The sequence below is a fragment of the Pogoniulus pusillus genome, chromosome 6 (assembly GCF_015220805.1).
Source record: "Pogoniulus pusillus isolate bPogPus1 chromosome 6, bPogPus1.pri, whole genome shotgun sequence".
Taxonomy (NCBI): domain Eukaryota; kingdom Metazoa; phylum Chordata; class Aves; order Piciformes; family Lybiidae; genus Pogoniulus; species Pogoniulus pusillus.
Window position 1 is genome coordinate 35,082,047 of NC_087269.1, and position 12,747 is coordinate 35,094,793.

Below are 12,747 nucleotides of genomic sequence, written 5' to 3' on the forward strand. Positions count from 1 at the left end.
TTTGATAAAGGTCATTTTAATGGAAAATGTAAAACCCCTTTCAACTTCAATGTACAAAGCATGTGTAACACTTGCACTTTTAACAAATTAAAGCAAGCCAATGTTTTAAAAAAATACATCATTGAATGTATATATGTATATATTTACACAGCATATTAAGTTTAATATTTAGCTTTAAAAGTTCACATAAATTTTACCAAAATGAGACAATTTTTAAATAAATTACACCTTTTGAAAACGTTTAATTGTACACTGAAGAGCTTCAATAAAATACTGAAGTGTCTGTATTTAATATCTACTTTATATACTTTCGTATTTTACAAAGTTTACAATTATTTGGCAGTAATTTTCAGATTATGACATGACTGCTGTGCGGACTCAGCAAGATCCCAAATGCAGGCAATAGCTGGTGTTTGTGTCCTACTCTCACAGTAACTGTCTCAATGTAGTGAAAAATATCTGAATTATTTTAGCAAACTGTACAAGTCACATTTACATTTGATCAACAATATAGCATAGAATTTTGTGGGTTTTTCCTCCAAAAATAAATACATCATCTTAAATCTTCTGACATTTCACAAACTTCATGTACAGTATAATACACCACAGCAGAATGCTGCTTAACTGTTTGCAAGTCTAATGTAATCACAGTGGCTGTGATATGAAGCTCTACCATCGCAGTGTCATTAACAGGTAAATATGGTAACTTCTTGACACTGATGGTTTGTGAAGCTTAAATTAGTGTGCAGACCGTTCATGTCTCAGAAAAAATAACCTCCAGCTGATGTTAGCACACAAAAAAAGCAGGGAGCACTTAGTTCTCATCCATATCTTCCATTTCACTTTCATGAATCTTCAGAGCTCTCACCATTTCTTTAACTGCATGATATAAGATATTTTTGACCTGCAAGAACAGCAGACAGATTTCAGTAAGGCCTAAATTAAGGAGCTCTGCAAAGCAACTGCCTTTAGGACTGAGCCCTAAGCCTACTGGATGTAAAGCAAAAAAGGAAGGCTCCATCGAGGAAGCACCTTTTTAAAAGATAATGTGAAATAATAAATCCAGCAACCGAAGGGAGTCATTTGCACCCCTGGCATTCACGCTGCTGCTGCTCATTGTTATTCTGTGTGAACAGCAGCGAGGAAGTAGCTCCAAAGCTGCTCTGCATTTCAATGAGCCTGAACAGCTCTGCCTTCCCCACAGCTTCCAGAGCAGAATTCATTTCCTACCTGCAGTTTATCATCATAATTGATTTCTTCCTTTGACAGCCTCAGCTCCTGCGTTAAGTGAAATGACTGCACAAGATGTTCTGGAGACACAAAGTCTTCAGTTACTTGAACGCAACTGTGAAAATTTTGCACCTATCCAAAATAACAAGAAAAGGAGACTGGTAATTAGCATTCTGGAGTTATTCCTTGGCAGACACCTGAGAAAAGAGCAGGCTATGAGAGCCCTTAAACCGCAGCCTTATCAGACTGAAGGGCATCTTTATGCATTTTATGTAGAGCAATTAAGTTTGTTTGACTTATCTAAGTTACCCGCTGGCAAAAGGCAGGCTTTGAACAACACACATCTGTCTGTGCTCCGACACTGCTCTACCATGCTCTTGCTCCCTTCAGCAGCCACACAGGCACAGCTGCTGTGTGTGTGCTGCTGCTGAACAGTCATTTCCAGAGCACTGCACAGGCACTGCAGCCACACACCAATGCCGCAGCAGCTCTGCCCTGCAGGACCCAGCTCCTTGGGCCATGCAGCCACGCTGGAAGCACTCTGCCAGGCACAACTTGCCATGTTTGCTGAGAAGTAACTGCCAGTGGAAACACTTAGAAGGGAAAAAAACCCCACACATCACCACCACCAATGTGAACAGATGTGCAGAAGGGGGGTGGGAGGGAGGAATAAAAAAGGCAGTTTCCATTCTAAGTACTTCTTACTGATAAAGGGGAACTACTGAGAGAACTGGACATCATCTCCTGCCACCCAGGCCGTACCTGGGAGGACAGGGAAGAAAGTAAAAGAACTACCTCCCGGTGTGACCTGACTACTGATTTCTGTTTGTCCTCTTCCAAAACACAGAGCATCAGGTTTTCTTCCCAAACCCTTACAAATCAGTTTCCTTAGCATGTCAGAACCCTAATTTCCTCAGATTCCAACAACTCTGCATGAAGTTGCACAACGTCAATTCTGCAAACTTAAAAAACCTGGGTGGTGAGAAGGAAGCACTTTTGCCACCCTAGCAAACAAACGGTCCCAGCCTGCCAGAACTGATGAGGATCTGCACACTGTAAGCTTGAGCCTAGCAAAATATGGAGGGTTTTAATGCATACTCTAGAACTTCCATTGTGATACCAGACGTTCAAAGATCCTTTGGGGTCTACACAGTTGAGGACACAGCTCTCACACTTCACTTTAAACAAAGGGTGCATAGAATTCTGAAGTCTTCAAAACCACCGCTCGGCTCCGATTTTATAAGGTAGGTTGCCCCTGTAACAGGTGAAATCTCAGAGGGTAACCCCCGTCTAAACACCAGTGCTACAGGGAGGGTTTCTGCAGCCTCAGAGCCATCAAAAACAATGCAGTGCCATTCCCTCCTGTGAATTAATCAAACCAGAGCTCATTCCAGAGACTAAGAGGTTTGTTGATGCCATACAATACGCAAAAAGCAGAAAGCCAGGAGCAAGGAAACAGCTGCAGAAATGCCACCACAAGGCTTCCACCAGCACTTGGGGCATCTCCTAGAGCTTCAGCTGAAACATCTCTCTGCTGTAGACAGGCTGTCAGCTCCAGCCCTATCTCTTCCCTTGCAGACATCTCACCTGATTTTCAAGTCTCCACCTGCCGTTGTTTTCCGTTCCACCCCGTGCCAATTCCACACCATTCTTTCACTTTCTGCTCTCTGAGACAAGGTTTCATTGATTCCCTCTCCCTCCACTGCAGGCAATATTTGTTGCCCTCAGATCTTTCAATCTGCCGTGCCTTAAACCTCCTTCTCTCCCTTCCAGGGCTGCCTTATGGGTGTGAGAGCCCTTTCGAGGAAGACAGATTTTACCCAGCTGATCTGGTACTCAGCATGGGAACGCCCTGCTGACAGCCCACAGGCGGTTCTATTTATAGTGTTTATGAGCTGATACAATGACACACACAAGTATCTTCAGTAATGATTCCCCTGAGCTTTGTGGAGCAAGGACTTGGAGCACTCCCACAGCTGTGCCAGCTCCAGCTGAACTGAGAACAGATTTGCCTCCAGCCCATGCAGAGCAGAGGTTTTCCATCAGCGCCTGGCAGATAGGTGGAACATCGGCAAAGCCTCAGACCAGAGGAGGGACACGGCAAGGTGAGCAGGCAGGGAGGAAAGGGTTCTCCATCCCTACCACACGGGCGTCTCTCTAGATCAGCCCTTTCCTGCATGACTTAGCCCTGAGGTCAGTGCTCAGCCCAGCAGCTCTGTGTAGGCAACTCCCAGACCTTTATCCTACATCCTTATCATAACACTGCCAGGATGTCCCATCACCTCCAGCATGTTATTTTACAGTTTATAATCCTGCTGTTACATCAAGATAATACTGCTATAAAACCCAACGTTGTAATAACCTGTTCTACCATGAACAAGTTTTGCATGTAGCCTGAACAACACATTTCAATCACTGGCTCAAGTATTCCTAGCTTTTAGTTTATCACTAAGCTATGTTACAAATTCAGAGCTACCAAATTAAAACCAGAGAAGGCATCCCTAGAGGACAACTGCAATAGAAGATGACCCAGAGCAGCAGAATGAGTGAATCATTCAAGAAAATATTAACACCCCCTCTTTCCCCTGCTTTTTTTAGCTGGGGAAGTTTCCAAGGAGAGCTGAGGGATTGCTGTTCCAAGTATCAGAGGGGGAACAAGGTCCAGGCATTAGCAAAGCAGAAGACACTTCTGAGCTCCCCTTCTCAAAGCCAAGAAGAAAAGAGGCAGAATCTACAATGCATCACTCATGGTACATTCAAAAAAGCAACTGCAGAGGACACCAGTCCAACATTAATTCTGGCTGTCCCCCCAGAGAGTAATTTCCTCCAGAGAGTAATTTCCTCCAGAAGAGGTACTGGCAAGGCTACTGCGACCTTCACAGGAGAGGGTCTTCCTCCCACTCCACCGCTGAAACAGTTTGACTTGCCTACTGAAATGACCACAAGGTGACTGCAGTTTGCAAGTGCACACAGAGGAGGAGGAGGAGGAGGAAATCTGGAAAGCAAGAGGAATACTTTATGCAATTAAGAACAAGTTCCTTTCAGAGCTACACATAAATCCACAGACACTGGAGAAAAAAACCCCAAAGAATATAGAGAATAAATATACAAAACCTCCTCCATGTTAAAGCAGCAACAATCTAGACCAGCATCAGTGCGACATCATCCTGACTGGCTTCAGGTTGGAAGTGTCAGAGTTACACTAAGCAGTGACCATAGGGAGCTGCACTCCTAACTCCATACCCTCAGCCTCATTTCCGCTACTCCACAATGCTACAGATAAATCAGCATTTTTATCTGCTTACCACCAAATTTAACAGCAATTCTCATCTGGTTTTAATTATCAAAGCTTCATGTTGTGCATGTAGATCTGAGTCACTTAAGAAGTAAACTTAACCTGGTATGTATTCTTGTTCAGACTTATTTTGAAGTGTGGAACTGTGCTTTGTGTACACAAAGTGTTGGTGCTCCTCCCCAAGGTCAGTATTTATGCATCTCTATATAAAGCATTCCACATGTACATGAAAGAACACCACACTTTCATTTCCTCCTACGTGGCAGGTTCACAGGAACTTCTTACTGAAGATGAAAAGGTTCTCAGCTTCACTCACTAAGGTTTCAAAACACCATGTTATTAACTCCTTGATGCCAGAAGCTAGAATATTACCACTTCAAAAGCAATTTGGAGTTTAAAGCCAAAAAGATAAAGATAAGAGTGGTCTTATTTTTGGTCCTTAAACCTATGAACTGCAGGGGAGCCTGGAATACGCCCACTACTTCATGTTTTCTGTGTGCCTTTATATGGAGCCACATGCTATAGAAAACAGATTTCCCAGTATGCTTGCTATTTTCTGTGGGTTCTCTCTTCACTCTTCTATCTTTCCACACTTTTATCTCTCCCCTCTTTTATTAGATCAGAGTAAGATTACTGGAGGATGCAATACAAATCTTATGAACTCTGCCAGTCCAAATTGCTTCAGCCCAACAGGAGCTAAGAGTAACATCAAGGTCAGATGTTTCTTCACCTTTGTGAAGCAACATCAAGCCCCAGAGATACTGAACAGGGAAAACCAACCTGTATCACCTGGGTTTGTGGGTTTTTTCTTTCTTTTGCCAGAAAACCACTCCACAGAGATCATCCAGGGTTAACATACCACCACATGAAACCCACCTAAAGGCTCAGTGGAATTATAAAGGAGTCTAGTCTGGGTAAGATACCTGTTGCTTCCAGTGCCTCAGCAACTGGCACAGCCAGCACGTTAGGGACATAAATACACTTGTCACGCCCACACCCCAGTCAGCTTTTTCGCAGTGAAAACCCTACTGCCCTGGTCGTGGTAACATGGTAAACCACTGCTACCTCTCTGCTCAGTTTGGAAGGTGACCAGAAACCAAACAGCATCTTCTTTAGAAAGGCCTGACTTTGCCTGAACCCAGGCACCTTCTGTGGAGGAGGAACTTAATGGAGAACAAGAAAGCAACCTCCAAATCCCATTACAAAAATACCCAAACTGGCTCTACAATTCTTCTACAGCTGAAGAGAAAAACAGTGACACTGGACATGGAGGTATTTTTATCTGCTTAGGTTGCTTCCCCTGCCCCTTCAGGGTTAGGTTAACATTTGCTTTAGAGGTAAAAAGCCAAACCAAACTAACCTGACTTTCTTGTAATACCAGCTTATTTAGAAATTTGCTAATGGAATGAAAAGTGGAAAAAGCATTTTATGACAGCTTGTTCACTTTAAAGCAAGAAAAGAACCGTATTAGTTCAAGCACTTGAGTTGCTCTATGTCAGTACATGGACCTTATCACACTTTTTGAGTACAGACACAGTTCCTTCTTTGAAAAATAAAAATCAAGTACTGTGTGTTCTTTACTTCTGTGTGTCTATAAGCAGCTGTACATTACCTGATGAAGGGCTCCTGCTGGTAGAATAATGGCATCACCAAGAAACTGAATAACCGTGCAGGTCTTCACTCCGTACTCCTCCAGAAGTCTTTGGCGAAGCTTTTTGTTCACGTACCAACTCTGATCGCGGATTGGATCGTGTTCTGGTAGAACCTCTAAGCCTTGCTCTTTTGCTATCTGTAAGTCCAGAACAAAGCACATGTCGCTTTCAAAAGAAGCTGAGCCTTTTGCTGCTAAGTCTTAAGGAAACCTAAGGTACAAGCAAAACTATGTTCCCAATGCCCCAATGAGAATTTTAGTTAGGGATTCAAAAGGAGCTCAAAAGTAACTGGGAGGTCCCACTGAAGACATCTGAAGAACACAGAGCTTCAAAGTAACACAACAAAAGAATCTGTTAATAAGCAAGATGGTCTTTATGTGACATCTTTCTTCAATAAAATCTGACCTCAAGAGTTCATGTGCTGCCAATTCCTCAAGCTTACAACGTCAGCTTAGGAAAAAAAAGGAGCAGATAAAACTAATGGTCATACAGTCCTGGGCAACCTTCTACAGGTGACTGACTCTGCTTGAGTACGGGGCTGGACAAAACAACCTCAAGAAGTCTTTCTATCTCAACCACTCTTATTTTCTCACCATCCCCATCAAAGAACTTGGAAAAAATGGTCACAAAAAATAAAACCACCTCCTACCAGTGATCAACTTAACTGCAACAACTACTTCTCATCAAGTTAATCTCGAGGGAACAAGTATTACCCTTAATCTATTGTTAGTCACTGATTCATTAACAAGTGCCTAAGGATAAAAACTCCAACTTATCTAACCCCTCCAATTAGATCACTAAAACTATGAATTTTTATTCATATTAAATATACTTGTGTGAGAGAGTTTGAATCTGGTCCTCTGTACTATCACATTCTTTTTTGTACTAACAAGATATGGAGATTTCACCTATCAGCAGGGAAGTGGTTCCAAGGTCTAGTCATCAATCTCCAATTCAACATTCCAGAAGTACCACCACACCAAAAGCACATTTTGGCCACTATGGCAAGCTGTGGCAGCAGATGACAAGCTTTATTACTCAGCACCTTAAGTGCTTGTTTCAAACCTGCTGCTCAAAGGGTTTCACAACATCCCTTAACTGCTCTGAAAGAAGAAATGCTGAATAATGATCACTGTTACCTATTCCTTTCAATTAATGATTTTGTTCACAACCCTCTTCTCCAAACCGAAGAGCCACCATCTACTTGATGAATGAACAGAAAACCCTCACTGTATAATTAATCTCCTGGAACTCAGTGTATTTTATTTACTATCACTCACTTTTCCCCACAGTTCAGCTTGCCAAGGAGCAACTGTTTGAAGTCAGCAGAGGACAGCTGCCCTGCGACAGAAACACTGCTTTATTGTCCGAGAGAATCTTTACTGCTCTTAGGCTCTTCCTGTCTGCAGTAGAAACCTTGGCCTTCAGCCCATTTATGGACCTCCTTGGTTTAGCCAGTTAAAATGCATCTGGTATTTTTTCCCCACAGTGAAATACAGCAAAGACTCTTCCCCACACAATCACTTCAGTGGTATTTTGGTACTCCTATGTCAGCCATTGAGACTGTCTTCTAGAGCATGGAAACATGCTGAAGACAGGGCACAGAAAACTGGTTCCACGATGGCATCACTCAATTCAATGCCACTGATGATCATCAATATTCAGTGGTGGATATTCATCCTATGTGTAAGTAATGACCCAGAAGGTTCTGATGTGGGTCTAACTCGTTCATCAGGTACTGCCAAAGGAAGACTTGCACTGCAGCTAACGTTGAAGAAGTTGTTGCCCGAGACACCACACTTTCATCTTCACCAGGGGCCAAGCCATGCTGTTTGATCTGACACAATGGACTGCTTAGTAAGATCAATGGTTGCCTATCTGCATGGTCAGGGCCTGGAAAATAAATCTTATGAAAAGCAACTGAGAGAGCTGAGGCTATTTTATTTGTAGAAGAAGAGGCTGATGGGAGACCAACCTCACCACTGTCTACATAGTGGAGGAAAGGACATAGTGGAGAGGCTGCTGCTAGTCTCTTCTCACAGGTAAATGGCAATAGAACAAGAGGGAATGGCCTCAAGCTACAATTGGGTATGTTTAGGCTGGGCATTAGGAAATATTTTTTCACAGAAAGCATGGTCAGGCATTGGAATGGGCTGCTCAGGGAGGTGGTTGAGCCATTGACCCTGGATGTGTTTAGAAGTTGTTTAGGTGTGGTGCTTGAGGATACGGTTTAAGGGTGAACCTTGTTGAATAGGGATATTGGTTGGGCTTAATGATCCTGAGAGTCTTTTCCAAACGGAATGTTTCTGTGATTCTGCATGGGACAGCTGATAAAAACTTCAGCATCTGATAATGTGGCAACAGATCAGCGACAGAAGGCATAATCACACAAATTATCCTTCCCGTTGAAGAAGGACAAGAATACATCTGCATCACTTCTGACATGTCAGAGTTTGCAGGCTACCTAAAGAAGTGAATATCTATCATGTTACATACACACTCTATTTGTCATGATGGAGCAGATCAATCATAATTTCCAGAAAGAAAACAATTTTCCTTCCCTAAGAATAGAGGACATGTTTGTGGCGTTTGCCAGCCCTCTGGTTTACCAGTTACTGAGATTATAAATATGAAAAATTACTAAGACTCTAACCTTTTGCAGAAACTCCCTTATCTTGTCAGCATCTTTGCCAGCATAGATGTGCCATAAAGCACCAGGTAATTCACTTGAGTCCTTCAACCGCTTTCTTAAAAGATCATCCAAATCTTCCTCTTCAAACTTCTTCAGAACTCCTAATATTGAATAAAAACATTTTTCAAGACAGACACAAGGAAAAAACTACACTAAATACCTTCACATTTCATGAATGAGTGTGAACAAATTAAAGTTTGATGAACATGGCAAAAGTCCCGAGGTGATGTTTTTGTCTGGGGCTGGTAATTATGAGAAGAGGAGTGTCAAAAATACCTTCAAAATTAAGATAAATTGAAAAATTCCACATTTCTTGAATTTGACAGAACACATTCTCTAAAAGAAATAAACCATCAGGGCTAGCACTAAAAATTAATGATGAAAAAGGTGTTTTCCTGCAGTCAGCAAAAATAATGCTTTGTACACCGTTCTGCAGCAGCTGGTCAAGAAGCTAGGCCTCCTAAGGTATCCAAGTTGTGGTGCTGTTAACTCAAGTGCACAGGCAAGTGAAAACAGCTAATGGAGGACAGCAAAGCTTTCTGCAACTCTGTTAGTCACACCCAAAATCTGCATTTGTTGATTATGAAATAAGAGGACAAAAGAAAAAGGGAAATGAAACAAAACCGTATCAGTGATTTAAAGACTGTTTCCCATAAGCAGTAAACCTCATACAGATGACTAACATACACCAATTGAAGCTCTCCAGTGCTGAAAAATTACATTTAAGTCCAAATTCAATAGAGCAAACACAGTGCACCCAGAGAGAGCAGAACAAACAGAAGCTTTGGCAAATACATCATCCTGACATAACTGTTAGAACTACCAGCTTCCAGAGAAAATCCTTTATCCCACACTTTCATTAGCTCTGCCAGCCTCAGCAGAGGAATGGTGCATCAATTACAGCCATGAGCAAAAAAAAGTGAGAAGAGTTTGCAATACCATTTCAAAATTAATGACCTTATGCAGAACTGATGTGCGTGCAAACCCTTGAAGCACAGAATTGCTCAGGTTTAGGCGAGCACTTATGTGTGCTGCTGACCTGCTTCACAAGAAGGGTGTCAGTTTTAAAACCAGCAGATCATTCAGTCCATTTACACCTCTTACAATGACCTTCCCTTTACCTGATTTGGAAAGCACTCCGTTTCCTTTTGCTATACCAACATAAACAAGGATGTTCACGACATCAGAAACTTCAATATGGAGATTTGTGGTTCCTATATCATGGTCTTTAGTAGCAGCCACACCTATGTTACAAGATAAAATAAGGATCTGTTGAATTCTATGTTCAACTTCAAACAGAAGTGTGCAGCAGCTAACAGAGGAGAAATGTCTGAAAGTGCAGTAAAAGCATCACAGGAAACCTTTTATGTATAGGTAGGCTTGAATGTGAAAATTTAGTGAATGTGAAAATAGAGCTTTTGTTTCACTTGCTGAACAAGAAAACATTAACTTTTTAACAGAGACATGGAGATCTCTTAGCATAGGTAGCTGTCCTTATACAGCAGCTGTGTGAGAACAAAACACATTTCAGAAGAATAATATCCTGGCCAACACATTCTTTCCCTGCTTTTCAGATTGTTCAGGACAGAATACAAGAACAAGGAATACACAAGCCTATAAATTAAAATGTTTCACTTTTATGTGTGGTTGTAAGCTGAGTTCTAAATCAAAAGAAATCCTCAAGCAAAGAGGAAAACTAATTTTAGTCCTAAGAGGTGAAAACACAGGCTTGAGTCAAAAGGACATTTCAGAACAGTAAGCCTTGCAGTGGCTTTGCATCAAAGTGTCATTAATGATTCAGTTCTACAGACCTGTGCCTTGATCACTACAGTTAAAACGTTTAATTCAAAGGACATCTGGAGAACTTCTAAAATCGAAGTCATTCTCCTATTACCAGAATTTGTAAAACAGGATTAAACAAATCTATTTGCCAAAGAAGGAGCAGTTGCAAAAGGTCTGAGGGAAACAACCTTTTCTAAATAGGCTTTTGAGTGTAGAGCATACAAGTGATGAAAAATATGTTGTAATTAGACTAGAATTATGAACACAACAATACTCCACAACATATTTTGCCAAACAGCACTAAAGGCAGAATCTGTGTGTACAAGTGGCTATTTCTAGGCTTCACAAGGCTGTAACAGCACAAGACAAGAATGCAGAAGGCAAATAAACTCTTATGCCCCAGGTGCAAGCACTGTTAACGTGCATGTCAGGCACATATTTCTCCTACATCCAGGAAACAATAATCCTTCAAGCAAAGCTCAGCCTTCTCCCCAACACTGGACCACAAGATGGCATGCTCACCATAAGCACTGCATAGTCTGGGTCCCAAATCTGGACGAACAAAAAATCCGGGCAGATGAGAAGCCAAGTTCAGTTTTCCTTCTGGACTACAATATTCAGGCAAAGGTAAACTTTTCAGCAAGTCCTCATATCTGAGGAGAAAAGAAAGAAGAACGTGATTGAATTTCTGCCATTACCAAAATATGTGCCACAGAGCGACAAAAACCCAAACCCAAAACAGAAATTGACTTAGGAATATCTGGTATTAAACTCAAATACCTTGCTGGCATCATAGCCTTGAAATCTTCCCCAGAAGGCCAATCCTTCAGTTTTAGCAGAGCTGTTTCCCCATTTTTAATTTTCTGCCGTTCTACAAGTAACACAGGAAATAGTAAGAAATGATACTTGAATGGAGGCATTTTACTTCATTCAACTCTTAACCTGCCCATAAAGATTTCATCCATAAACCAGGGCAGAATTAGTTCTGACTGATACAAACCAAATTCAAATAGTTAAGGAACAGTGACATTTGTTTGGTTTCTCAGTCCAACCTAAGCAAGTGTATTAGTTAATCTTTGCTTCTGCCCAAGTACAAAAGTGCACAATTCCACCGTATTCTCTGAACACACATCACCTAGATCTTTCCTTTTAAATTAGATTTTCTTCAAAGCCCCCAGAGTCACAAAGACTAAACATAGCTTCAATTTCTAACACCAACCACGTTCAGAATCAATGGAATAATGCATTTGAAGTAACATACTTGAAACATCTTCAAAACCATCCCAGAACTCCTTGACATTGGTGTTTGAAATAATACTGTCTTTGCAATTCAAGATATCAGCTTGCTGGTTTCCAAAGTCTACACTAATGGACTCTGCTTTCCACAGGCTGAAGTTCATTTTCTTGTGCATACCAGACACCAAAACAGGCTGTAAAAAATAAAATTTACAAATAATTTCTTAACTTACTGCAAGCAAACACCTCCTTCAATTAAACTGGAGTACAAATGCACCTGAATCACACACTGAAGATTCTGGCCCTGATGAGCTTGTTAACTCTTCTTCCAACAGCAACCATACTAAAAAGGTGAGTAGGTAGTCTTGGGTATTTGACACTACATATCCATAATTTCTTATTAATTATTAGCAGTTAAATGAACTTTAAACAACATGAGGTTTCTGTTAGGTTACACCTGACAAGCTTTTCCCCACTACTAACACATTTTCAAGCACTGAGGTTGGCCAATCTGTTCTTAAACTCAACTCCCCAATTTTATAGTGAGGTCACTTTACAGACCAACCAGCTCAATACTTACCCTTCCTTGCTTCCAGCACTCTTTGAACAGCTTCCAGTTGTTGCTGTTTTTATGGTCTTTGAGCCACAGAACATGCTTATCACAGATCCAGGAATACTGAATATCGCTGTACCGGTTACTGCACTCATCCTGAACACAGTTTTTATCATCCTTTGGCTCGTCTTTAATTTCAGACTTCGCATTTATCTTTGGTGCTCTGTTTGGTGGAATCTTGTTTTCTACTACAGAAGCAATTATGTCATCGAGAATGTTTGGCATAGACCTTCCACTCTTGCCACTC

The 12,747-nt window shown here is 41.4% G+C and overlaps 1 protein-coding gene across 6 annotated transcripts in view; it reads right to left on the reverse strand.

Moving 5' to 3' along the window:
• JMJD1C (jumonji domain containing 1C) overlaps positions 1-12,747 on the reverse strand; it is a 178,726-nt gene continuing 165,979 nt past the window's right edge. For all 6 annotated transcript variants that reach the window (XM_064145197.1, XM_064145196.1, XM_064145198.1 and 3 more), the window contains 9 exons: positions 12,468-12,746; positions 11,913-12,081; positions 11,432-11,522; positions 11,174-11,304; positions 9,991-10,113; positions 8,831-8,970; positions 6,138-6,314; positions 1,231-1,362; positions 1-904 (listed from right to left, as the gene is read on the reverse strand). In XM_064145197.1, the coding sequence (XP_064001267.1) occupies positions 815-904; positions 1,231-1,362; positions 6,138-6,314; positions 8,831-8,970; positions 9,991-10,113; positions 11,174-11,304; positions 11,432-11,522; positions 11,913-12,081; positions 12,468-12,746 (1,332 nt within the window). In that variant the 3' untranslated portion in view covers positions 1-814. The remainder of the gene's footprint in view (positions 905-1,230; positions 1,363-6,137; positions 6,315-8,830; positions 8,971-9,990; positions 10,114-11,173; positions 11,305-11,431; positions 11,523-11,912; positions 12,082-12,467; position 12,747) is intronic.